This window comes from Pogona vitticeps, chromosome 3 (genome assembly GCF_051106095.1).
Source record: "Pogona vitticeps strain Pit_001003342236 chromosome 3, PviZW2.1, whole genome shotgun sequence".
Lineage (NCBI taxonomy): Eukaryota > Metazoa > Chordata > Lepidosauria > Squamata > Agamidae > Pogona > Pogona vitticeps.
The window spans coordinates 140,074,356-140,100,045 of NC_135785.1; the positions used below are offsets into that span (position 1 = coordinate 140,074,356).

The 25,690-nt window shown below is 40.2% G+C and overlaps 1 protein-coding gene across 2 annotated transcripts; it reads right to left on the minus strand.

Annotated features, from left to right (window-relative positions):
• Nucleotides 1–497: 497 nt before the first annotated feature.
• LOC140705819 (uncharacterized) lies at nt 498–24,395 on the minus strand. Of its 2 annotated transcripts, XM_078390755.1 has the most exons (4): nt 22,265–24,395; nt 21,488–21,595; nt 18,615–18,827; nt 498–2,256 (listed from the first exon to the last, which is right to left on the minus strand). In XM_078390755.1, exons 3-4 carry the CDS (start codon nt 18,760–18,762, stop codon nt 2,027–2,029), a joined length of 378 nt encoding a protein of 125 aa, XP_078246881.1. In that variant the 5' UTR covers nt 18,763–18,827; nt 21,488–21,595; nt 22,265–24,395; the 3' UTR covers nt 498–2,026. The 2 variants fall into 2 exon arrangements, with proteins under 2 accessions (XP_078246881.1, XP_078246882.1); XM_078390756.1 differs by having other exon boundaries at nt 21,488–24,395.
• Between the last annotated feature and the right edge of the window lie 1,295 nt (nt 24,396–25,690).

Consider the following 25,690-nt stretch of genomic DNA (forward strand, 5'->3'; position numbering starts at 1 on the left):
AATGTGTTTGGCCACATCATGAAGAACTTCACCAGAGGGCTTTAAACAGAATTGGAAGGAGGAGGGGGAAACAGGCTCAGATGTAAAGACAGATGAAGGATTATCAGCAATTAAAGGAAAAGACCAGGCAGCTCGAATGGAGCCAAATAACAATGTTCATTAAAATGTATGAAGGAAAGCAGGCCAGAAGGTACACAGTCTTTGGTGTCTATATATGAATGCCAGGAGTACAGGAAACAAACTCCTGAAATCTTAGTTAAGCAGGGATCAAAGCAATCACATAGCCGCGGCTGTGGGATTGCTTTGATTCCTTTCCCCCACCTTTTGCTAAACCCCATGGGGCTAAGCAAGAAGACAGAAAGCAGGGATAAAAATGAACCCTCAGGGAAAAAGAGGAAAGGGATCAAAGCAATCCTGTAGCCATGGCTGTGTGATCACTTTGATCCCTGCTATGCCTCCTCTTGCCATGCCTCGGGGTATAGGAAAAAAATTCTACATTTCTACCTTGATTATTTCATTTTATTGTGCATGTTCCTATATTTTGATTTCATTTTGAAATAAATCATCTTGAATACTCTGTCATAAGGAAGGGTATGAATACTTGGAAATAAATTTATAGATAAATACAGATTGTTGTTGTTGTTTAGTCATTAAGTCGTTTCTGACTCTTCATAACCCCATGGACCAGAGCACGCCAGGCCCTCCTGTCTTCCACTGCCTCCCGGAGTTGGGTCAAATTCTTTTTGGTCACTTCGATGACACTGTCCAAACATCTCGTCCTCTGTAGTCCCCTTCTCCTCTTGCCTTCACACATTCCTAACATCAGGGTCTTTTCCAGGGAGTCTTTTCATGAGATGGCCACAGTATTGGAGCCTCAGCTTCAGGATTTTTCCTTCCAGTAAGCACTCAGGGTTGATTTCCTTTAGAATTGATAGGTCTGTTCTCTTTGCAGTCCACGGGATTCTCAAGAGGCTCCTCCAGCACCAGAGTTCAAAAACATCAGTTCTTCAGCAGTCAGCCCTCTTTATGGTCCAGCTCTCACTTCCATACATTGCTACTGGAAAAACCATAGCTTTGACTATGCAGACCTTTGTTGGCAAGGTGAGGTCTCAGCTTTTTAAGATGCTGTCTAGGTTTGTCATTGCTTTCCTCCCAAGAAGCAGGTGTCTTTTAATCTCATGGCTGCTATCACCATCTGCAGTGATCATGGAGCCCAAGAAAGTAAAATCTGTCACTGCCTTCATATCTTCCCCTTCTATTTGCCAGGAGGTGATCGAACCAGTGGCAGTGATCTTAGTTTTTTTGATGTTGAGCTTCAGACCGTTTTTTTTGCGCTCTCCTCTTTCACCCTCATTAAGAGGTTCTTTAATTGCTCCTCACTTTCTGCCATCAGAGTGGTATCATCTGCCTATCGGAGGTTGTTGATATTTCTTCCGTCAATCTTAATTTCGGCTTGGGACTCCTCTAGTCCAGACTTTTGCATGATGTATTCTGCATATAAGTTAAATAAGCAGGGAGACAATATACAGCCTTGTCATACTCCTTTCCCAATTTTGAACCAATCAGTTGTTCCATATCCAGTTCTAACTGTTACTTCCTGTCCCACTTATAAATTTCTCAGGAGATAGATAAGGTGGTCAGGCACTCCCATTTCTTTAAGGACTTGCCATAGTTTGCTGTGGTCCACACAGTCAAAGGCTTTTGCATAGTCAATGAAGCAGAAGTAGATGTTTTTCTGGAACTCTCTGGCTTTCTCCATAATTCAGCACATATTAGCAATTTGGTCTCGAGTTCCTCAAAATCCAACTTGTAAATCTGGGAGTTCTCGATCCACATACTGCTGAAGCCTACTTTGTAGGATTTTTTGAGCATAACCTTGCTAGCGTGTGAAATGAGTGCAATTGTATGGTAGTTGGAGCATTCTTTGGCACTGCCCTTCTTCGGGATTGAGATGTTGACTGATTTTTTCCAGTCCTCTGGCCACTGCTGAGTTTTCCAAACTTCCTAGCATATTGAGTGTAGCACCTTAACAAGCGTCATCTTTTAAGATTTTAAATAGTTCAACTGGAATGCCATCACCTCCACTGACCTTGTTGTTAGCCATGCTTTCTAAGGCCCACTTGACTTCACTCTCCAGGATGTCTGACTCAAGGTCAGCATCCGCACTATCTGGGTCACCCAAATCTTTCTGGTATAATTCCTCTGTGTATTCTTGCCATCTCTTCTTGATGTCTTCTCCTTCTGTTAGGTCCGTACCTAAATACAGATAACGATGTTAATTGAAGGCAAGTATAGATAACATCAAATTTGTCTCTAAAGTTTGTGAGAATCCATTCACTTTTCAGCAGATGATAATAATAATAATAATAATAATAATAATAATAATAATAATAATAATAATAATAATAATAATAATAATAATAATAATAATAATAATAATAATGATGATGATGATGATGATGATGATGATGATGATGATGATGATGATGGAAAAGCCTTGTTTGGACATTTTGTTTGATAAAAGAACCCTTCCAGCATTCCACATAACTCTAGATCAAATTGAGTATTTACTGTAAATGCACTGTGACATTTTTCTCACCTCATTGTTTTTATTTTTCATTCTTTCTACAGTTGCAAATCAAAAGATTTATTATTCTTCAACTGTTGTTCCACAGCGTAATTCTGAATCCATTTAATTCTCTTCATTAGTTTTTCCCCTTGTTTCTCTCCTTCACCTTCAGCCTTTCTCACCAAGCTTTTTTTTCATTTTCTTTTTCCTCCCTTTCCAATACACTTGACTTTTTTTTCTTTAATATGAGAAGAGTAAGAACATTTCAATGCACATTCCCTTCCCCTTTTTAATAAAACCCTGGTATTAAATCAAGAGGGGCAATCTCAAGATGTTACCAGTCAGTGCTGAAAAAGAAAGATTAAAACGATGGAGGAGGGCTCCAATGAATTCCAATGGAAACTTACCTTTCCTGTTTGCAATTCTGACTGCCAGGGGTCTCAATTTCCCATGCCCTTGCTCTTGGCAAGAGAGAGTGTGGGGAAATCCTTCTGTTCCTGTGATTTCAGTGTGTGAGACCAGCACCATGACAAAAAAAAGCTCATGGGAAATCTCATGGGATTTTTCTGATGATTCATGGTGAGCCCCTGCTTCAACAAATACCAACCTGTATAGAATTATTGCAGTGCCTAAGGAAAATTGGCAGTCCCAAAACTAGCAAAATCAGGGAGCTGGACAGGGGACAGATTGTATTTGTCCTCAGTGTGGAAGGGACTGCCACTCTTGAAGTGGCCTTCTCAGCCACACTAGACATTGTTCAAAGTCCTCCATACAGAGCACGTTACCATAGTCTCTGGAGACTGATGGATGCCTAATCTAAAATCTAAGGAAAATGGCAGATGATTCCCTGGAAAGGGAGTGTAGCTGTGCAGAATTCAGCAGTTATGCATAAAAAATGAGAGACAAAAAGCAAGCAAAAATAGAAAAAATCAGATCTGAAGGTCTTTTTACCACTAGAAACTAGGGGTGTTCACATGGCAAGACTTGGCAGAAAGTCACAAAGAATGAGAAATTTATCAAGTACTTTCCACATCCCTGCTAACAATGATCTTACCCTTCAAACTATATAGATTCTTTCACCCTGTATTCATCCTTTCCTGTTACCAAATTTTGGGGGTTTGGTTTAGCTAAGCTGCCAAATTCCCCTATTCCATAGCTGAGAGATAAGTAGTGTACCCTCGGTTAACCTTCTTTCCTTGAAGAGAAGAGAAGAGAAGAGAGAAGGTATTAAGTTACTCATCCTTCTCTTGAGAGCAGAGGGAAAACAATCTCTCCAGATCTGCAAGGAGTCTTGTGGCACCTTAAATAATAATAATAATTTATTGTCATTGTAAGTATATAAACATACAATGAAATTAAAGGATCATAGGTTTCATTTAAACAAAATTTGATATATTTAAAGAAATGAATGTTGGTTCTTAAGATGCCACAAAACTCCTTGTTGGTTTTGTTGCAACAGCATAATATGGCTATCTCCAGAAAGGTCTCAAGGCCACCACCAATTGACTCTACTCAAGGTCCCAAACAAAGATTTCAAAACACATCCCAGGTATTAGCTGCAAAAAAGGAGAGAGGAAATTCAGAGCTATTTTCTTTTTATGCTAGCCATGCATCTTCTATAATCTGGTCTAGCCCCTACATGCCAAGCAGAACTCTGGAAGAATCAATCAAAAACTAGAGCAAGTTTTGCAGTTTATCCCTCCTCTGATGGTTAGGCAGAATCACCATTTTCATCCTTAACTTTTGCAAGAACCATTTAACACATTTTAATAAAATCTGTCAAAATGTGTAACACCGAAAGACTTTCATCAACAGCTCCTCTTGTTGATTTTGTAGTTTATGCTTTATTTAATGTCAGGAATGTGAAGTTTATTAGAAATATAGGGTTCATATTTAATGAAAATAGAATCTAATTTCCTCAAATTTATGACCTAATGTTAAATAAATTGCAGGGATGCCCAGCAAAAAAAGAAAAAGAAAAAGAAAAAAAGAAAAAAAGGGGGGGAGTCTTCAGAATTTTAATGTAGCAATGAAGATTCAAAACTTGCTGAGGAGTGCAGCTACAGATTCAAAAGCAGCCAAGCACTCATATTTAAGATACATAACCTAAACTGTGATTTATTTCAAATTATTAGAAAATAATTCTTATGGATTTGGCTGCACATATATTTTTATCACATTATCAGTCACAGTTCAGCACTCAAAGGCAGGCAGTGCACTGGAAACGTGGAAACGTCAACGCAGGAAAGGGCTTAAATAGGAACATTGGGAAGCGCAATTTTTCAGAGTTAGCAAGATGGGAATAATATGTTATGGAAATCTGAACAGAAGCATAAGTATTAGCAGGGTTGATTTCTGATGCATAGAGACTTGCAAAGTATTACAAAATTCAGCCTAGCAGCTGGAAGATAAAGAAGCTATGCACAGAATTTCTGTCATATAGATACTGTATAACATATCACAGCTCTTGCTTGACTGCATTGTTCCTCCAAGGTTGATTTTGCAATTTGAAAAAAAGCAGTCATTTTGCTTTTGTTTTTACTAGGGGAGGGTATTAGTAGATTGGATATTTCTTATCTGGTTCCTTACTAACATTAGAAAGTTGACAAATTATACAGACGATCTGCAAAGTTACAAGTCAAGCCAAGCAGCCTCATTCAGTCTGCAGCCATAAACCAGAGATTCAGCCAATTTGAGCCATATCAAAAAGCTTTGGGTAGGTGGGGGATCTGTTTCTTTGTCAGCAGCATAACATAGATTCTTGAGAGAGAGAGAAACAGAATGTGCTCTGTGAAACAGATAGGAAAATGCAGCCATTTTACTGGGTGCATACAATTCATCTAACCTAACTCCCTGGATAGAGTTTTTCAGTTATACACACAGATATATGAACTTGAACTTGAACTTGAATTTATTGTACGGTCAAAGACCCAAAAATAGAAGGATAAAAACATTACATAAAATATACAAAACAAGTTAGATATCAAAAGATAGCAGGAATAAAAACTTGAATCATACATCTAAACACAACACTTTACGGATTCTTAAAACTGAGAATAAAAACTTAGCCACTGACTGTGATATTAATTGGTTCTCTCCGGACAGCAGAAACTTAAGGTAGTCTGCGGGAGATATACTAATGCATTTAGACATTATTGGGTGGAGGTAATGGGTACGTTTTAACAATACAATCTGTTCTAAGCCCAAAACAATCTCAAACTCATAAACAATCGGGAAGATATACTCCTAAATGGTTTGATAAGGAATGCTCCCATAAAAAAAAACAACTTAGAGAAATATACATGCAGTATAGGAAGAAGAATTTGGCAGTTCTCCCCCGGGAGTACTACATAGTTAAAAACCAATATAAAACCCTGATTGCCCAGAAAAAGAAACAATCAATTAAAAAACAATGGAACATCTTGATTGACTCAGTACTAAACAAAGACTCTAAGCTATTTTGGGCCTTGGTCTCTGGAGTGCTAGGTGCCCAAACAGGATCAGCTTACTGCACTATCCCGGCAAATATATGGGAACGGTACTTCACTAAAATATTCGAGGAAACTAAACCTGCACAAACTGTTAACATCACATTCTTAGATTTAAACAAATTGCCAAACTGGGACCCAGTAAACGAAAATGAAATAAGGCCATTAATAGCTTGCCTAAAATCAGGAAAGGCACCGGGACCCGATCTAATACCAGCAGAGTCTTTAAAGACCAATGTAGACTGGTGGGCTCCCCTTTTATCACATTTATTTACATTTATTAATAACACTGGGCAAATTCCATACTCCTGGTTAGAGGCAATAGTGATACCAATCTATAAGAAGGGGAACAAAGACGAACCCTCAAATTATAGACCAATTAGCCTCCTGTCAATAGTGGGCAAGCTTTATGCTAGATATCTAAACAATAGACTAATCACATGGATTGAGGAGGAGGAGATCTTAGGGAATGAACAGGCTGGTTTCAGGAAGAACCGCTCCACTTTCGACCACTGTATAGTACTAAATCACCTCGCAGAGAAGTATATGGGTTGTCATGGGAATGGCCTGTTTGCAGCATTTATAGATCTAAAATCTGCCTTCGACTCAATACCCAGAGGAAATTTATGGGAAAAACTCTACTCTTCCTCAATTGATAAGAGGCTACTATACCTTATTAGAAGCCTCTACCAACAGACCACAATTAGGGTAAGATGTGGAGTCGATGGGAATCTATCAAACCCCATTCAGGCAGAGAGAGGGGTTCGCCAAGGTTGTATTCTGGCGCCTACATTATTTAATCTGTATTTAAATGACCTTCCTAAAAGCTGCACAGCTCCTGAATTTCACTCCCCGAAATTGGCTAAAATCAGAGTGCCTCTTCTACTATATGCAGATGACGCAGTTATCATGTCACTATCAGAAGTTGGTCTCAAACATATATTACGTGCATTTATGAGTTATTGCAGGAACAACCTATTAACAATTAATTTCCAGAAAACCAAAATAATGGTTTTCTCTAGACATAGTAAAGTTAAAGATTGGGTTATCGAAGGCCAACATATAGAACAAGTTAAAACATTCAAACACTTGGGAATTGTCTTCTCACGTACCCTCTCCTGGGCGTACCATAGACAAGCAGCAGTGCAAGTGGCTAATAATACAACCAAAGTTCTTAGACGATACCACTATGTCCAGGGTGGGCAGTTCATCCCTGCTGCTCTACAGATAGTCAAGTACAAAATTCTTGCACAGCTCCTGTATGGTATTGCGATCTGGATAAATGGTTTCAATTCCTCCGTTGAAAGTGTTCTGTCAAACTCACTGCGAATCCTATTCGCTATGCCAAGATGTTGCTCTTCAGCTGCTTTGCGTTTGGAGGCTGGCCTTCAATCGGTGGAATGTCAAGCCTGGTTGCATGCATTCCGATTCTGGTTGAAGGTGGTATATGCTCCCATAACCAGTGGGTATATATACTATTTACAAAAAGATGTCTTTACCAGCTCATGGCACAAGGGATTTACTAATAAATTACATCTCTTAGGCTTCTCTATGGACTTCTTCCTGAGTCAGCCTTACGACAACATCAAGACAATGCTTGTGCAACGCATTAAAGACATAGATCTTCAGTACTCATTAGCAGGTGCAGACAGGACCTGCTCACCAATGTACTTTGGTATAAATTTTAACAGATATATAAAACCTTTCCCTCCCCACTTTTCTGAACAATGCTTGATATTTCAAATGCTTTTTGGTTGAAGTAGTTATTTTTCTCACAACTGCATGTTTTCTATCATTTACATTCCATTTTGTAGAAAAGGGAACTGTTTTCACAGAAAATTTCATAGAAAAGGGACATTTTGGGGAATTTCTCCTGGATAGGGTGCAGAATTATTCCACTTAGTTAAATTCTGAGAGTGAGTTTCACTGAACAGTGTTTTTCTGTTCATCTCTTACCTCCTTCACTTTCAAAATTCCTATTAAACCTCAAGTGAGATATTATTAATTGACTTTTCCCACTGAACTTTTTTAGATGAGGAAGTCCCAGCAGCCTCCCAGAAAAGTTGTGGAATGATGGAGAGATACATGACTAGAGCAGGGAGAACAGAATTGGTAGTGGTACCTAGCATTGATAGCTACTTTGTAATGATAAGCTAAGCTTTTAAAAAACACCAAAAAGGGATTAAAAACAAATTATAAAGTGCCCTGGGAATGAGACATTAGAACAGAAACCTTCTTCATTGGGGTCCCCCATAAAGCACCAGGAAAGCTAACTTTTTTGAACAACCATAGAGCTAGGCCATGGAGCCTTCCAGTTAGGTCTTTTCTAGGTGAGCAACATTTATGTCACTTTGTTGCTTAGTCATTTAGTCATGTCCGACTCTTTGTGACCCCATGGACCAGAGCATGCCAGGCCCTCCTGTCTTCCACTGCCTCCCGGAGTTCTGTCAAATTCATGTTGGTTGCTTTGATGACACTGTCCAACAATCTCATCCTCTGTTGTCCCCTTCTCCTCCTGCCTTCTCACCTTCCCTACATCATTACTTTTCCAGGGAGTCCCCCCTTCTCATCAGATGGCCAAAGTATTGGAGCCTCAGCTTCAGGATCTGTCCTTCCAGTGAGCACCCAGGCTTGATTTCCTCCAGAATGGACAGGTTTGTTCTCTTTGCAGTTCAGGGGACTCTCAAGAGTTTCCTCCAGCACCACAATTCAAAAGCATCAATTCTTCAGCGGTCAGCTTTCTTTATGGTCCAGCTCTCACTTCCATACATCACTACAGGGAAAACCATAGCTTTGACTATGCGGACTTTCATTGGCAAGGTGATGTCTCTGCTTTTTAAGATGCTGTCAAGGTTTGTCATCGCTTTCCTCCCAAGAAGCAGGAGTCTTAATTTTGTGACTGCTGTCTCCATCTGCAGTGATCATGGAGCTCAAGAAAGTAAAAGCTGTCACCTCCTCCATATCTTCCCCTTCTATTTGCCAAGAGGTGATGGGACCAGTGGCAATGAGCATAGGTTTTTTTTATGTTGAGCTTCAGACTGCTTTTTGCACTCTCCTCTTTCACCCTCATTACAAGGTTCCTTAATTCCTCCTCCCTTTCTGCCATCAGAGTGGGATCATCTGCATATCAGAGGTTGTTGATATTCCTTCCGGCAATCTTAATTCTGTTTTGGGATTCCTCTAGTCCGGCCTTTTGCATGATGTATTCTGCATATAAGTTAAATAGGCAGGGGGGACAATATACAGCCTTGTCATACTCCTTATAGGATTTTGAGCATAACCTTGCTAGCGTGTGAAATGAGTGCAATTGTACAGTAGTTGGAGTATTCTTTGGCACTGCCCTTCTTTGGGATTGGGATGTAGACTGATATTTTCCAGTCCTCTGGCCACTGTTGAATTTTCCAAACTTGCTGGCATATTGAGTGTCACTAGATGTGAGTATATAAAAGTCAAAGTTAAAATCTAAGAAATCTGAGTGGCACACCTTATTGGGAAGTCTGAATCATCATTTGTAACATTTCACTCTGTGCAGAACAGGTCAAAGTGAAATTTACAAGCTCTGAATATTTCTGGAGTACCATGCACAGTCACTTTACCTAAAATATATAACAAGACAGAAATACCTACCACCATCTAATACGGAGGTAGCATCTACGTTGACATAGCATTCCTTCTGGGATTACAGGTTGTGGGCATGCCTAGACTCAGGTACCTGTACAGACACCAGCTGCTCAGAATACATGACTCAGTCACCAGGGATGCTGTGGAATGAACATTGACCACTGTGCATTGCTAACAGTACACAGCCTTAGCACTGACTGGTCTTAGCATTAGGATTAGGAGCCTGATCTTCTGTTCCATCCTGCATATCCTTTTTGGCAGAAAGTGATGATATGAAACAACAAACAACAAGTTAGTTCATCAGTTTATCTGATCCTGAATACAGGTAGCTATATATTCCTGTACCATCTCAGTATCTATTTTAGGTAAAGTGGCTGTTCACTTGTTTGGGGCTGGAGCCATCTCACTGCATGAGTAATTGTATTTTTACTAATTTGAGCACTATATTCCTTTTGAGGGAAGACTGTGGTAAGTACGTTGAACAGCTTTTAGACATATCACTTTCTTGTTCTTCCTCTTGCTCTGAACACAACCAAACACTCCTTTTAATTATTTTTCACTTTTCTCATAAGCCTGAACATATCCCATGTTTTAGCTTTCCTGACCCTTTTCTTACCAATATTGGCTACTGTTCCATAGTGATTTAGCTCTCTTTCCACTTCCTATACTTCTTTCTCTCAACTTTTTATGTTCTTTGAGAGCCTTCCCATTTTTTATTCTCACTGAAATCTATGATAATTGTATCTTTAACATCTCATTTAAAAAAAAATTGTGAACCCTCTCTTCTTTGAGTATTTATGATCATGGTATCTAACCCAGTATTCCTATCACCTTCTTTAAAAACAGCTTTCTTGAATTCTTAAGCTTCATTTCTCAAACTCTTCAAGATTGCGCTTGGCTCTTCCTTTCTTTTTTATAATGAATTTCAACAAGATATAGTGGCTTCTGCCCCATTACTTATCACCTCATCAACCCGTTCTTCCCTGTTGGTGAGAACAAGTTGGTTGATCTTGCTGTGACTTTTCCCACCTATTCAAAGATTAAATAGTCAGCAAGGCAAGAAAAAAAAATTATAAGACCTTCATTCTTGGCTGATCTTGACCTCCAACAGACATCAGGGTAGTTGGGGTATCCTGTTAATTCTCTATCTCTCTTTTTAAACATTTGCTAATCTTATATAGGATGACATAATCCAAGGTAAGAATGGCAGTGCCTGAGCACGGATAAGGTGACTGATAGAAAGAATGTGGGTCAAAGGCCTCATGACAAATCTGTATTCTACATAGCATATAAATGAAAAGACACAACAAAGCTGCTAACGTCCCTCTTTTAGAGCTGACTGCTTTTAAAAGTGGTAAATAGGTATATCAACTAAGCCAATATAAGTGTAGTTTATCAGAGAACTCAACAATAAATGACTTGAGAAGTATGACTTGGATGTCTGTCCCTCCATGTCAACTTTATAAATGACTTCAGGTGGAAGCAAAAGCCCTTGAATGTGACAGCAGCTTTACACCTTATGCTGTGCATTGCAACTTCCTATCATGACAATTTATTGCCTTCAAGAGGAAAGATATTTAATGTTTCATAAAGAGATTATAAGTCTACTGAAGAATTTCCTTTGAAGAAATAAGCTGCTGAAAATTTGATTAAACTAACAACAACTCCATAAACAAGATATAAGAGTACATTTTCTCAACTTTCTTAATTAACAGTCATTTATTTACCTAAATCAGGATAGAGGTGAGAAGACTGAGAGGGCAGAGCATGCCAAAACATTAGATCATTTTTCCCCAGGTCATTACAGAAGTGTTTTTCATTCCATTTCTTCAGTTCCTTTTGAATAACAGCACGGAAACGACACCATTCATTCAAGTCATATTGTTGTTGTTTAGTTGTTAAGTTGCGTCTGACTCATTGTGACCCCATGGACCATAGCATGCCAGGACCTCCTCTCTTCCACTGCCTCCCAGAGTTGGGTCAAATTCATGATGGTCGTTTCAATGACACTATCCTACCATATTATCCTCTGCCTTCCCCTTTTCCAATTGCCTTCACAATTTCCCAACATCAGGGTCTTTTCCAGAGAGTCCTCTCTTCACATTAGATGGCCTTGTCATTAGCCATGCTTTCTACGGCCCACTTGAATTCACTCCCCAGGATGTCTGGCTCAGGGTCAGCAGCCACACTATCTGGGTTGTCCAGGACATCCAGATCTTTCTGGTATAATTCCTCTGTGTATTCTTGCTACCTGTTCTTGATGTCTTCTGCTTCTGTGAGGTCCCTACCATTTTTGTCCTTCATCATGTTCATCTTTGCAAAAAAGGTTCCTTTAACATATCCAATTTTCTTGAACAGATCTCTGGTTTTTCCCTTTCTATTCTTTTCCTCTATTTCTTTGCACTGTTCATTTAAGAAAGCCCTCTTGTCTCTCCTTGCTATTCTTTGGAAGTCTGCATTCAATTTTCTGTAACTTTCCCTATCTCCCTTGCATTTTGTTTCCCTTCCCTTCTCTGATATTTGTAAGGCATTGTTGGACAGCCACTTTGCTTTCTTACATTTCCTTTTCTTTGGGATGGTTTTTGCTCCTGCTTTTTGTACAATGTTATGAGCCTCCAACCATAGTTCTCCAGGCACTCTGTCCACCAAATCGAGTTACTTAAATCTGTTCTTCACTTCCACTGTGTATTCATAAGGGATTTAGTTTAAATTATACCTGACTAGCCCAGTGGATTTTCCTATTTTCATCAGTTTAAGCTTGAGTTTTGCTATAAGAAGCTGATGATCAGAGCCACAATAAGCTCCAGGTCTTGTTTATGCTGACTGTATTGAGCTTCTCCATCTTTGGCTTCAGAGAACATAATCAATCTGATTTCGGTATTGCCCATCTGGTGATTTCCAAGTGTAGAGTCACCTCTTGTGTTGTTGGAAAAGAGCGTTTGTGATGACCAGCTTGTTCTCTTGTTAAAACTCTGTTAGCCTTTGCCAAGCTTCATTTTGAACACCAAGGCCAAACTTACCTGTTGTTCCTTTTATCTCTTGACTCCCTACTTTAGCATTCCAATCCCCTATAATGAGAAGAACATCTTTCTTTGGTGTCAGTTCTAGAAGGTGTTTTAAGTCTTCATAGAATTGGTCAGTTTCAGCCTCTTCAGCATCGGTGGTTGGTGCATAAACTTGGATCACCGTGATGTTGAAAGGTCTGCCTTGGATTCGTATTGAAATCATTCTGTCATTTTTGAGATTATATCCCAGTACAGCTTTTCCCACTCTTTTGTTCACTATGAGTGCTACTCCATTTCTTCTACAAGATTCCTGCCCACAGTAGTAGATATGATAATCGTCTGAACTGAATTTGCGCATTCCCATCCATTTTAGTTCACTGACACCCAGGATGTCAATGTTTATTCTTACCATCTCCTGTTTGACCACATCCAGCTTACTGAGGTTTATAGGTCTTACATTCCAGGTTCCTATGCAGTATTTTTCTTTGCAGCATTGGTCTTTCCTTTCACTTCCAGGCACGTCCGCAGCTGAGCATCCTTTCAGTTTTGGCCCAACCACTTCATTAGCTCTGGAGCTACATTACTTGTACTTGTCCTCTGCTCTTCCTCAGTAGCATTTTGGATGCCTTCTGATTTGAGGGTACCATCTTCCAACATCATATCTTTTAGCCTTTTGTTTTTGTTCATTGGGGTTTCGTGGCAAAGATACTGGAGTGGCTTGCCAGTTCCTGCTCCAGGTGGATCGCGTTTAGTCAGAACTCTCCACTATGACCTCTCTGTCTTGGGTGTCTCTGCACAGCACAGCTGTAATTCTCTGAATTACTCAAGCCCCTTCGCCATGACAAGGCAGTAATCCATTAAGGAGTCAAGTCATATTAGCAGTCTTTAAAAACAGAAGGAGAGTCTGTTCATCTTTAACAAAGAATTTTACTTCATGTCATTTGTCCATTCGTTGCACTGGGGGAAAATGTGAAAGGAAAAGAACCAAGTACAAGGTCATACAAAGAAGAGTCCCACTATTGTTTTTTATGGCTTTATTTACATGGAAGTCAGTATGCTTTCAAGAGCATAAACATGCCAAAGACTGTATTCGTAAATTATTCAAAGAGCCAACTGGACACTATGAATGCTAACTATCCTTTACCTATTTTGATTGAAGCCTCTCTTTTTACATAATGACAGATGTTACACTTTGTTTTTAAGAGAGTTGATTTTGGTTTGTTTAACTGGTCATCACTTTCTTACTCCCCCCCCCCCCGTATTGCATATCCTGAAATAAAGGATTGATGGTTCACATTTATGTGTGTAGCCCAGGGAAAAGAAACAAGACAAAATTTTCAAAATAAATTATTTTCATGTATGTTGCAGTAAGGTAGTTTTACTTGGCATGAAAAGGTCCATCTTGGAAGAAGATCTGCATTTCTTTACAAGTTACCATACTTTATTTTCCTTGTAACTGCTCTCCTATATTTGTTACTAAACTTTCTCAATCTACTTTCAAGTCTTAAATAATCATGGACACATCTATCAGTTTTACTTTTCCCTATATTCAAATATTGGGAAATCCTGATTTAAAAAAAAACTGAGCTGAAATTCTCACTCCTTCCTAATGTCATTGCCCTCCCAATCCTGGAATAAAGATGCGAGACAAATAATATGGGTTAAACACGGGCCACACTTTATTGATTCAAATTCAAATTCAAATTGGTCATCCTTTGGCAAAAAGGAGGGGGCCTGCTGTAGTGCAGAAACAGGTAAATGACAGAGGTATCCAAATACCCCTTGATCAACAAATGGGCAAGTCCCTGGCCCCAGGTTCCAGCAGTCTTAAAGATAGCAGGAACCCAACCGACCACTAATAAACACCCCAAGACCTCAAGCCATCTTTAGTTGATGACTGTTGGTCCAGAAGTGGCCCAGTGCATCTTCCCCCCCCCCACAGGCACTGTAATGGCACGATCTGCAGTGCCGGGAGGATGGATGCGCTGATATTACAGTGGGACACACTGGAAAATACCTGTTTTTCTGCACTACCCGCCACAGCATAGGGACTAGCCATGCTATGTCCCATGGCCGCCACTGAGTTGCTTGAGCTCAACAAGCAGGCCCCCTTTGATGTCTTCCAGGAAGACATCCAAACCTAAATAGGAAATATGGACTCCATCTTTCCTAAAAAAATTCAGGCCTGTCCAATCGGATCCTTTGGTGACCTATCACCGGTCCCAGGCCGCTGCAGACAGCTCTGCATACCTCTCTGTTAATACCCCGGTGGGCCATGTTAACATCACAGTGATTCCTAGCGCTTCTCCAGGACAACAGAGGAATGATTGTGGACCACACGATCTGCATAGCAGGGTACCTGGCATTCAACCATTTAAGGTCATGAATAATGTCCAGGATCATTTCTTTACCATGAGGTTTAGGCAAATCATTGCCGCCAAGATGCACTAGCATTCTCTGGTGGAGAATGACCAAATGCCATCAACCTGCATAACTGGTTCCACTGCATACCACACAGCCCTTTCCAAGTGATGTTTGCATGGGCTCCAAACCCCAAATCACTCCCCCATGGGGATGTGGCAGCATAATGCTCTGCCCAGTGTATATAACTGTGACCAGTGAGCTCAACGTGCTTTCGTCTTCCAGACCCTAAAGGACCTGTAAAGACACAAGACCAGGCCCCTGTCTATATGTTAGGTAGGGCTCTTATATATCTTTGATAACTTGAAGATGACCACCGGCCTAGTCACTTAATTTCCTCTGAGCTATAAGAGTGATTTGCTTACACTTGCCTGTTTGATCAGCCTTGGATCACCTAATGAACATTTGTGTTGTCCCCTCCTGGACTTTAATGTCTTGCCATTGTAGGGCTAGTCTAGATTTATTTGCTTTTCCCCCTGCCACCAGTTCACTGATTCTGAGGGCACTGAAAAGTCAAATAAGGAAGCTGCTTCGAATAATACTTTTTCAAACTTGTCCCTACAAAGGAGCGGCCATAGCTTACAAATGCACTCAAATAATGGAGGGGAGATAGGTGACCTCACGTCTTGCATTCTACCCCTCTCTTTGGACCCTCCTTCTAACACTTTCCTTATGAGGTATTCTCCTGAAAAATCCCTATAACCATTTATTTTTATGTAAAAGGCCAGTGCCAACAGCTTACCTTGGACAGTTCAAGGCACCAGCCCCTTTCTATTAAGGTATATGATCTACTGCTGTAAATGTTCAACTGGTGCCGGCGAAACCAGCTCCAAGTCAACCATCTTCCTAAAGTCCCAAAATTCTGTATTCACGGCTGAGTAATCCTTTCTTGTCCTCGGTGCCAGGGTCAAACCTATTGCTCTTGATCATCTTCACAACAATTTGCCAGACCTCTGGAGAAAGAATTTCTGGCAGCTCCCTGGCTCTGGCATCTAGTTCCCTGAACCAATTGATCTGTTGGCTTGACAGTGCATCAGCTATCCTATTGTCTAAACCTGGTATGTGTCGGGCATGCACCAAAATATTAAACTGCTGTGCCTATAATGTAAAGGCCTTGACCAATGTCATGACCCACTCCAAGTGTGACATAAGGTTGTTTGTAATATAAAAACCCAGTTGGTAGTCACACCAGAAACAGACCACTGAATGAATGAATACTTTATTATAGTCAAAGACCAGTAAAAGACCACTGAATTTGACCATTCTTCAGCCCACAACCACAATGCTCCTACTATTGGAAAAAATCTAGAAAGGTCAGGTCTCTTGTGATGTCTTTTTGATGCCACTCTTCTGGCCATATGCCTGAACACCATCTGTCTGGGAAATAAATTCTGAATCCTAAATACCCGGCAGCAACTGAATGCACCTGGAGGTCTGCTCTCAAACAAATTTTACCTCTCCAAAAGGAAATCCCATTAAATTTCTCAAGGAATTGGTTCCATACAAGGAGATCTTACTTCATGCCTCATGTTACCCTGGTTCTGTGCATTGATCAGTGAAGACCCTTCAGGAATGTGTGTCCAGGTGCCACCACTCTACAGGCAGAGTTCAGGTGTCCAACTATTTCTTGTAATTCCTTGAGTGACACTTTTTTTCTTGTGTAATAGAGACACTATCCTAGACCCAAGGTCCACCAACTTATTATGAGGCAGCCTCAAAGTTTCCTGCAGCATGTCTAGCTATATGCCTAGAAAGGTGAGGGATGTGGCCAGTCCTTCCGTCTTTTCTTCGCAAGGGGTAGCCCCAGCTCTTTTGCCACTGCCTGAAATTTGTTCAATATAAATCTGCATTTACCTGAATTCCTTTTCCCACAGAAAAGGAAGTCATCAAGGTAATGGGCCGTAGAATGACAGCCCACCCTGTGCCTTATCTTCCATTCTATGAATGAGCTAAATTTTTCAAATGCAGTGCACGACACTGAGCAGCCCATAGGTAAAGCCCTGTCTATGTAAAATCAACCCTGAAATTGGAATCCTAACAAGTTGAAGTCAATAGGATGAACTGGCAAAATTTGAAACGCTGAATTTATGTCACATTTTGCCAGTTCAACCCCTACCCCATCACATGTACCACCTTGTCAAAGGAAGTGTATCTAACGGTGCATAGTTCTGGGGGGATAGCATCATTAACTGACATTCCCTCCAGAAAGGACAAGTGGTGGATTAACGAGAAATCGCCCTTGGCCTTTTTAGGTACTATGTATAAAGGATAAACCCTGAGATTTTTGAGAGGTGGCATAGGAAAAGGTCCAAGGACTCTGCCCTCCCTAACTTGCTTGTCAATCTTATTCTGAACAATACTTTCCATGCCAATTATTGATCAAAGGTTCTGTGCAAAAAATGCTTTGTGCTCTCCTTCCATCGGGATTCTAAACCTGTATCTAAAGCCATCCAACAAGTAATTGGCATCCTCTTTATAGGTGTATATACTTAACCATTCTTTCAAAACCTCAACCTTAATTGGGCTTGGTCCCTTTTCCAATGGTACCCCTGCCACTGTTAGGCTTTTTACCACCACCTGCACCCTTGTTCTGGTGCTGAGCACCTGCTTTGAAGCGGGATTAATTTGGGTGCTGACCTCCACAGGTAATGCACTCATGCCTAAATCTACACTGCCTCCTTGTGCAAAATTCCTTGGAGTTGTACTCATAGCAAGGTATGTAGAGTTTAACTGCCTGCCCCGCTCCAGGGTGGGGAATTTGATTGATTCCTATTTAAATGACAACTATCAAATCTATCAGCAGTGTTTGGCCTAGTGTGGGTCATGTGTTGAAGCCACAGACCCAGCAGGGGCTCATCCCATCAAATATTTGGGTGGATAGTGCTCCGCATACAGAACGCTTGGTCATATTGAAGCCTTGCTTGCCCTACAAAACCCACATAGGCTCTATATATTATATCTAAATATTGGAAGAGGGCTTGGGCCCTCCAGGGCTGCACCTTAACTATGACACCTGTGTAGATAAGAAACTCAGGAAGCCAATTGGCCCATGTTCTATACAGTTTCTTCCTTCTGTGCTTTTCCTTTTCCTTCTCATCCTCTTTATCTAATTCTTTCTTTTCTACATCTCTATTAAATAGGTCGATAACGTCTACATATTGGCCTTCTCAGATTTTTATTTTGTAGCCAGGGTTAAGTGATCTCCCAGGGGCATGGAGTAGTCCCCATATGGCAAGGCACCTAATGCAACAGTATTGTAGCTGGTGTTAGGCATGGATGGGTATGGCCAAACCCCTGCATTGGCCAAGTTACCTAGTTGGGCAGGTGGGGCAGGAGGAGTGTAGGGCATGCCCCAGCTAATTTGAGGACTAGCACATGGCCAGGCAGTGTTGACAAGCCCTGTATTCTGTGAGCTATAAGGAGTGTATAGTGTGTTGTTGTATGGACCTCCACCAAACCATGGTCATGCAGGGAGAGGTGTATAGGTACCCGGTGCAGCAGCTGACTCACCAGTTGAAGTCATGGCCATGCTAGGCTCATCCACCAGATCAGGCTTGTCAAAGCTGACCTCTTCCACCTCGTCCTGTCTCTCTTGGCAAGTAGTCACTGGTTCAGATGTTACCAGGGTTGATGACCTTCTCCCTTTTCTGTGCTCCATGATCTTGGAGCAGATGATGTCCCTTCTGCCTCTCACCTGGCAATCACTCCTGGAAGCTGTTCAAACTCAAGGACAGTAAACCTTATCAAATATCTAGAAACATCTCTTGGGATCCAAGTGTGAGACGTGACACTACCTGGGTGTGAAATGGAATTACTTCCCAGAAATGGTCTCTAGCAATGCTCTATGTTCTTTAATTAATTGATTTTGTACAAACAGTGTCTGCACCTCACACAAAGCCGGGCTTTTAGAAGCTAGTAACAATGTCTGACTTGAGTAGCCCTTAAAATTAATTTCAGTGTCCAACCACTATTTACTTATTGTTCTATCAATTAATTAAATAGATCAATATAATTAGATGTGTATATCTAATTACGAATGAAGTATTTAAATCAATTATTCTTCCTGTGCCCCCCTTTTCTTCCTCTACAAGTTGTTGTTATCTGTAGCATTGTTGTTGCTGAATTATTTACTTCCTCCTAATTCCCCCCCCTTTTTTTTACTTCTCACGCCACAGCATGGCTGGTGCGAACTACCACCACTTTCCCTCTTTCCGAAGGCTTAACTGACTATACACAATGCTGCAAACCAAACTTTGTACAAGAAAAAAGTAATAAAATCAACAGAACCATGAGAGGGAGCCAATGCTACACTCCGTCCTTCACACATGATCAAACTCTAATGACGCAGTTGAAAATTGCTAGCAGTGCAGCACAGCTCTCTCTGTCTCTCTCAGTGCCCGAAAAAGAGGGTGGTGTCAGGGGGAATACCCCTTAAATAACCTGGCATTCCCTCCCTTCTCCGTGTGGCTCTCATGAAGCTAGCTAGTCTCACACTATCCGGGGTGTAGGGCAAACAGCCAGCCACACTGGCCGAAGTCTTTCAGACTCACCAGTGGCTGCAGCATAGGTCCACTACCTGTACTGTGGGGCTTATCATACAGTTTACACCTTCCAGCTTTGGACTTTTGGTAGGCATAGGAAGCCTGAGGTCCAAGCATGGGAGAATCAGATGCTCTCCTTCTTATATCACCCCCCTCTAGATCATAAACAGCACCAAACAAAAGCACTGGCTTTTGTTCTTCCCTGTGGCAAGTAACAATTGCGGGACACATTGTTTAAATTTCTGTGACAGTTTTCTATGGGTTTCAGTAAGAACATGAGATAGTTATTTAAAAATATATGCCACTTTGCTTTCCTTGAATTTCCTTGGGTTTTCTATGGAAAAACCTTTTAATTTACCTCAAAATACAACAAATATACAATTTATTTTATTTCTATGCTACCTTTTTCCAATTATAGGATGCAATTGTAGCATTCCCCTTTATTAGGTCAATGGTTCATGTTTTGTTATGTAATTGTTCATGTATATTCATGTTGCTGAGAGGAGGAGCTGAGCGAGAGCCTATAAGAGGCGGAGCCTGAGTCAGAGGAGCAGTCAGTCAGTAAGTGTCAGAGAATTGGAGTGGAGTGTGTGAGAGAAGTAGTTAGAGTGTGGAGTTTGGGAAATTCTGAGGTGTGATTAGAGTTAAGAGTGTATTAGCAAATAGAAGGTTATTGCTAATAATAAATTTACTTAAAGAAGATATTCATGAATCAATATAAATTTCTATAATCAATAAACAAAAGTCCTATTTGAAAGACCTTGAAGTGTGGACCTGGATCTTTATCTTCCTGAAGTAATGGTGATTTAGTGATCACCTGGTGGCAGCAATGTAAAAGAGGGGATTGTTTGCCTTTGTGTGCTCTGAGTTTTGGTGGTCAAGAAAGGGGCACAATGAGACTTTTTGATAATACAGTGACCATTCTAGACTCCTTTCTTTTTTACAACTGATATGAAATTGTGATGAATGAAAACACATGCATGAATTAATTGAAAGCAAGTTGTGTACCATCTGCTACCTGAGAACTGTTGGGGGTGTTTGGGAGAAGACGACACATATGTGTCACAAATAGATCTCGAGTATCACTAATTTGACAGGATTTATCACTTGTGGAAATAAGCAGTAACTTGTGGAAATAAGCAGCTGATTGGCACTGCCTATATTGTATCTACTCATTCTTTGATAATTTTGCATTGGACAAAGAGAACCACTCTCACAGTTCCTGTGTCTTGTTAAACTTATCTGTCCTTCCCTCCTTCCCTCTCCCTCTCTGTCTAACTCCAAATAACATTCTTTAGTGCAGGGGTGGAAAGATGTTAGATTTATAGGACCCAATTTACTAGAAACGTAAGGTTCCCCAACCTGAGCCAGGTACAAAATATTGTCCCAGATAGGCAGATATTGCCTTGCAGAACAAGATGCCTCTGAGGACATGCCATAACAAGCTTTTGTACCCAATGTAGGTGAAAAAGCTTTTTTGTTGCTTCTGTTTTTCAACCATTTAGAGTTGGAAAACCTGGATGATCTATTGCAAATTACTCAGAGACCTACCTACAGAACCTGATCTATCGTCCACCTAGCCTACAATCCTAACTCCACAACATATGCTTTTGCTCATGAAGCACCCTTGCAGGGACTATAGGTAGGGCCTTACTTTGAAATGGCACTAATGTTTTTCTAACTTTTCTAAAATTGGAAGTGAGTAAATGTGTGCTTATGTGGATGGCTTGGGAATTTCAAAGGAAGCAAGAACAGCTTGTGTAACATGTGTTCCTTAGGAACTAGAGCTAGAGCAGAAGACTGATCATCATTCTTTGAACAGCAAATTTGTTAGGTTCTTACTTTAGACTGGAAAGCCAGTGTGGTGTAGTGGATACAGCATCAAACTAGGAATCAGGAAACATGGGCTTAAATCCCTACTCTGCCATGGAAACTCACTGGAGGACAGCACTGGTTAAAAAACCACAAACATATCACATACATCAAATATCCTATTTGGGTCACCGTAAGCTGGAAGCCCCTTGACAGCACACAGTGAAAACAACATGAGATAGGCATCTATGAAATTTGAAAGAAATGATTAGATGTTTGCTCAACTATACATTCCACACATTGCAAAATCACATTTTTTCACACCCACTTCAGGTAGACGTCACATTTGAAACATTGCCTTGTTTATAATTTAGATCTGTGCTTTTAACTGCTATGATTGTTCTGATATTGTGCCTATGGAATTATAATTTGGCAGGAGCGTGCCATGATGGCCTGAAAAAAGTCACCTATCATGTTTTCCTGAAACCTGACTGATGCAATTAAGAATCCATAAAGCCCTTGCCAAGTGTTCATTGCATTTGTAGATGGGAGTATATGGAAACAATTCATTTCTGCTCTAACTGATACCCAAAACACAGTTGGAAAGATTTGATTATACTTTTCCTGCATAATTCTCTCATCAATAAAAAAGAAGAGGTGTGCAATTTATCTTTTTCCTTTTGAACAAAGAAAGGGAAATCAATTACAGAGCAAAGCTAAACTTTATGGAAAAGCAAAACAAACTGTAAGCATTGCATCTCTAATTTCAGTATCAATATTCATTAAAGTTTTATAGAGAATACCTACAAACTAATCATGCAGGAAGATGAGATGCTTTTTTGGTCTCTCCCACCTTCCTTTTTGCCGCCTGTTGAGCCTCACAACATATATTTCAATGTTCCATCAGACAAGACAATGGAGCTGTTCAAAATGAGAGAAGGGGGAACAGACTGGATAGGATGATTAAGAGATGGCCCAGCTTAAATTATCACTAAATTAGAATATAGCACCCAGCCACTCCTGTGGATTTTCCCAGCTTTTCCCTCTTCCCATCTCACCGCCTGCCCTCCCTACACACATACCTTCCATATACTGGATCGTTTGATTACATCGTCCTTGTCACAAAAAGGTCATTTTAATTCGATCACACTGAATTTTCTAGGCAAAGGGTGTCGCACATGTGCAAACGCTATGCTCATTTGTCACATTATTGCTTGCTGTCACTTTTGAAGGTAGGTGTCTGTTTGAAGAATGCACAGCATCTACAGGGTCAAGACATTTGCATAAAGCACTAAAAAACACTCCTTCTCAGGGAGAACAGAGAATTTTGTTCCTCTTCTTGTTTACAGAAATTGCTGAAGGACCAGCTGTCAGAAACTACAGCTATGAGGTCTTCAGCTAAATTGCTCACTTTTACTTATGTAATGATAGATCAACTAACTAGAATTAAATCTTCCATTTGTAGGGCCTTGAAGTAACTCCCCATCCCCATCTCTGCTGTTCTGATCTATCAATAACCTAGCTGATATTTCAACTTCATAAATCAGAGAGGTAATATAGGTTGATAATAGCAATTTCATCCTTTAAATGATAATTTGTAACGTTTATTGCCTAATTCTATTTTTTCTAGGACCCCTCCACAGAGGTTTTTCTTGGTTCACAAAAATATAACCTCATGTGTGACTGGTTAAAGTGATGCCTTGCAAGACGAATGCCTCGTGCAATGAAAAACCCGCAAGACAAAAGTATTTTGCAATTTTTCAGTGACTCGCAAGACAAATTTTTCTATGGCCGTGCTTTGCAAGATGATTTTTTCAAAGCATTCCTATGGGAAATGCATTGAAATGCATTCCTATGGGAAAATTCACAAGATGAAATTTTTGCAATATGAAATGACTCACGGAATGAATTATTTTTGTCTTGTGAGGCATCACTGTACATGGTAAAATGACAATTGTTATGCAACTAATCTGCCGGAAATTGATACAGTGTCATATATGGATGTGTGTATCTGGTTTATAGGTAAAGGTAAAGGTTCCCCTTGACATTTTTAGTCCAGTCGTGTCTGACTCTGGGGAGGTGCTCATCCCATTTTTCAAGCCGTAGAGCCAGCACTTGTCCGAAGACAGTTTCCGTTGTCACATGGCCAGCGTGACTAGGGAATGCTGTTTTACCTTCCCACCGAGATGGTACCCATTTATCTACTCATGTTTACATGCTTTTGAACTGCTAGGTTGGCGAGGAGCTGAGACAAAGCGACGGGAGCTCACTCTGTTGTGTGGATTCGATCTTATGACTGCTGGTCTCCTGACCCTGCAGCACAGGTTTCTGTGGTATAAGCTACATTAACCCTCCCCCCAAAAAAACCTAACCTAGAATTTGCAGGGATTATAATTATTCTCAAAAAGTATGGCATCTTTTTCTGCTAATCAAAGATATTGTCAACATCCTCTTTACTACACTTGAAATTCTTTAGATAATTTACAGGAAATGCCTCAAAACTTGCATTGAAATGTTGTTCTGGGCAAAACTAAATGGCACTTTTGAGTTTGGTGTACTACCCAGAGGAATTATGTTTGCCATAACAAGATTTGTTTGATTTCCCTATACATTCCTCAAATATTTAGCCCAAGCAGGATGCTCCATGTGTCATTTTAACTTAAGTAAACTTAATGGGCAATTCCGAAGTCTAGAAATGTGTTTCCCCTAGTTTACAAGCAGTGCTACCACTGCTTGAAGTACACCACTAACAATGCACTTCCCTCAATCACTTAATACTATCAGTTGATAATAGCCAGACTCAAGTTTATGCTTTCATTCGTATCCCTAAATTCAGGTTCATCTTGTTCCATTGCAAGTCTGACTCTATTTACAAGAGAAATTGAGGACACTTATTATCATACCCATGTTAAAATTAGTTAAATCTCCCAGGAAAAAGAGAAAACTACTCTAAGATTCAGATCTCTCTGGTTGGCTGCAAGTTACCAGTCATGAAAAGAGAAGAATTGTCCAACAGTCTCCATTAAGATGAAGTTAATAAGCCTACTAAAGGGACATCACCATCACCGTCTAAGTGACTGATTTTAACTAGGCTCTAGGAAGATCTAAGATACATATAATGTTGTGGGTGCATCTTATTTCATCAGCAGACAGATAGTTACTAAGTAAATGAGTACAGAAAAGTCAAACAGATTATCTTGGAGGCATGAATCGAAACCCAACCTGAATCCAAACCTAATTCCAAATTTTCAACAAGGAGATTATTGAAGAACACATAAAGAGCAGATATGCATTAGAAGAATGAAATAGAACTGATCCCACCATTATTTAAAACTATTCAGTCTCTGGAACTCCTTTAGATGGAGCAGGAAGTTTGATACATGACAATTACTTTTGCGGTTCAATAATGCAAAGTTAAAACGTAGAATATGAATTGAAAGAGAACCCACCAGGTGTGTACACCAGCATATCTGGATATGATAAACAAGTTGATACTATTCCTTGCATTCTGACCTGCTTAACTGTTCAAGGCAACAAGTAAGGATGTAAAGATCAGCAGAGGAAAAACCTTTGATTTGGTTTGGTTTTTTAGAGGCAGGGGCTCTTTTTTTAGTTTTTGGTTCTTTGGGGTACAAGCCCTTCAGGTTCTTTCATTTGAGTTTTTTCTTTTTAATAATAATAATAATAATTTATTGTCATTGTAAGTATATACACATACAACGAAATTCACAAACACCCAGAGACCAGACACATGCACACACATAAAATTCCCAAAATTTAGTCCAAAAAAAGCAGGGGCATAGCAACAGACATCATCTACTCCAAAAATGGACAACAACAACAGTACATGAGAAAGAAAAAAATCAATAATTCAGAGACCTATGCAAGCACTAACACTATTTTGAAGTCCTAGAGCAAGAACCGGCAAGCCACTCCAGTATCTTTGCCAAGAAAACCACATGAACAGAGACAAAAGGCTAAAAGATATGATGCTGAAAGATGGGTCCCGAAGGTCAGAACACGTCAAACATGCTACTGAGGAAGTGCGGAGGAAAAGTACAAGTAGCTCCAGTGCTAATGAAGTGGTTGGGCCAAAGCCGAAAGGATGCTTAGTTGCGGACGTGGCTGGAAGTGGAAGGAAAGTCCAATGCTGCAAAGAAAAATACTGCATAGGAACCTGGAATGTAAGGTCTACGAACCTCAGTAAGCTGGATGTGGTCAAACAGGAGATGG